The following is a 2,424-nucleotide window of genomic DNA, read 5'->3' as shown; positions in this document are numbered from 1 at the left end:
TGAAACTGTATCGACCAATTTGAATGGATTCCAATGATTCACAATTCAATATGTGGAATGATTTCGATTTATCATTTCCATAATCATTCTTTTTCTGCGTAAATGAATTCTTGCCTATTTTCAAACTATTTAATAGATTCAATTCGTCGATTTGGAATGTTTGTACTGATCCAAAACTATGATCGCTTATATCGATTGATTCTATCAATGTGAATCGCGAAAAATCAAATATAGTGTAATTAATAAGATTACATGTCCATTTGGGAAGAAGGATTGAAGATACAGAAGAATTGATTGATTGAACATCATCACAACTGTATCCTTTTCGGAAAAGTAATTCCGAAACATCTGAAACTCATTTAATTACAATTATAATTACTGCTAACAATGGGTGAATTAGCATATTCAAATGCGTCAGGTAGTTTGACATTTTGAAGATTTGGAATATCTAAATACTATCAATATTCAATATTCAGAAATACTTTCCAATGTCACTACACGAGGATATTCCAAACTATATCCTACAGAAGTTATTGATGTTAGATTTGGAAGATCTACAAAGCAAATCATTTAGAATCATTTCATTATTACTTCGAAGTGTCAATGAATATGATTCGTCATACCATGTGCCACGAAGTGCCTCATAACCGAGTTGAATAGATTGTAATGATGGAAGATCTATATCAATCATTTCATTCGAATTCATTCAATACTTTCAATTATTGCCAGAGAGGAAAATTCGAATGTATCGTCACCTAATGTAATGGATTGTAGATTTGGAAGATCTATACATCATTCAAATATTCAATATCATATCAATACCTCGAATCACAAATGAACTAGAAACGAAATTCCATGACCTACTTCCAATTGTCCCAATTTGAATGGATTGTAATTGTGGTAGATTCTTCAATTCAAAGTCTCCAGCAAAATCACTGAAACTGAATTCACCAATTTGAATGGATTCCAATGATTCACAATTCAATATGTGGAATGATTTCGATTTATCATTTCCATAATCATTCTTTTCCTGAGTAAAACTATTCATTTGAATGTGGAGATATTGCAGATTTGAATTGTTTTGAGCACCGAATGTTTTAACATACATAAAGTCTTCATCTCCTATCCATAGATATATTAAATCAGAGAATCGGGATGTTGAAAATTCCACAATAGCTGGATCATTACAAGCGTTATCCATTACATGAATCATGTTCACAGTATCTGGCAATGCGTTGAATTCCTCACAGCTCGTTACCTCAGTGAATGAAATGAATCCATAAGAATGGTGGAAGTACAGGCTATTGGATGACGATCCTTGCAGCGTGACTTTTTCGCTCACTCCAAATGCACTTTGAATCGTAAAATAGGAATCGTCGTTCCAGCCACCTGTAGCTCCTCTCAATTCGATGCTTAGTAATTGGGGTTTCATACAATCAGTCAGGATGTCAGTAGTATTTCCGATGTAAGTAACGTTTAAGAATTCAACACTTCCGGATTACCTATGAATAGAATGTCAAGGTTTCGGAAGATGAAGGATTTGCTCCATATTCTCTGACAATTCTGTAAGCAACGAGTCCTTCAGGGCAAGATGGCAAGGGAACTTCAGTAGTGGGAACTTCAGTGGTCGGAGCTTCAGTAGTAGGAACTTCAGTAGTGGGAGCCTCGGTTGTTGGAGGAATTGTCGTGGGATCTTCAGTAGTGGGAGTCACAGTAGTTGGAGCTTCAGTTGTTGGAGGAAGTGTAGTCAAATCATTTCTTTCAATAACAACTTCTCCCACATGTCCTTCAGTATTCTCGATTGTCGCTTTCATCATAGTTACCACTTCCTCAGAAACTTCACTACTGTATTCAATCTTATTCACATTCTTCAATCCATTTGGGCCAACTTCAAATCGAACATTCTCTCCAATAGCATCGATTTGAATCACTTCAATACTTTCCAGACATCCTTCTCCTACTATAAAAGTCTTCAAGTTGGGGCAATTGAGTACCAATTTTCCAAGAGCATCCGCTAATCTTCGAGTCGATCCAGAACCTGATCCACTTCCTGCGCCAAACACTAACTCTTCTAATAATGGAGCAGTGATCTCCAAATACTCAATACTCAATACTGCATAATCTTCGAAAATCAGCGACTTCAATTTGGGGAATCGATCGATCACCAAACTATTGACACCGTTCAGGGATCCTTCACTGAATGTTATTTTCGTTGCCCAAGATGGAATCATATCCAGTTTCACCTGAATATTGTCTACGATGTATTCTGTAGAAATAGATTCAGGAACAAGCGAGATCGCATATCCAGCAATTCCAGCATAGTTTGCATTCGTGTCATTGTTTGTCACAGGAAGATTCAGTACGATGTGCTCACAAGGAACCACATTCAAACCCACCGTCCACTTGTCCGCGTCATATCCTTCC

At 36.6% G+C, this 2,424-nt stretch overlaps 1 protein-coding gene across 1 annotated transcript; it reads right to left on the bottom strand.

Moving 5' to 3' along the window:
- Positions 1-1,502: 1,502 nt before the first annotated feature.
- Positions 1,503-1,814, bottom strand: GSBLH_T00004582001 (uncharacterized protein; the record flags this gene model as incomplete). The annotated part of the gene is made up of 1 exon (XM_013043511.1): positions 1,503-1,814. One exon carries the CDS (start codon positions 1,812-1,814, stop codon positions 1,503-1,505), a length of 312 nt encoding a protein of 103 aa, XP_012898965.1.
- Between the last annotated feature and the right edge of the window lie 610 nt (positions 1,815-2,424).

The sequence above is a fragment of the Blastocystis hominis genome (genome assembly GCF_000151665.1).
Source record: "Blastocystis hominis, Singapore isolate B (sub-type 7) whole genome shotgun sequence assembly, scaffold_7".
In the NCBI taxonomy this organism is placed as follows: Eukaryota; class Bigyra; order Opalinata; family Blastocystidae; genus Blastocystis; species Blastocystis hominis.
This window is presented reverse-complemented; position numbering and strand designations above follow the sequence as displayed.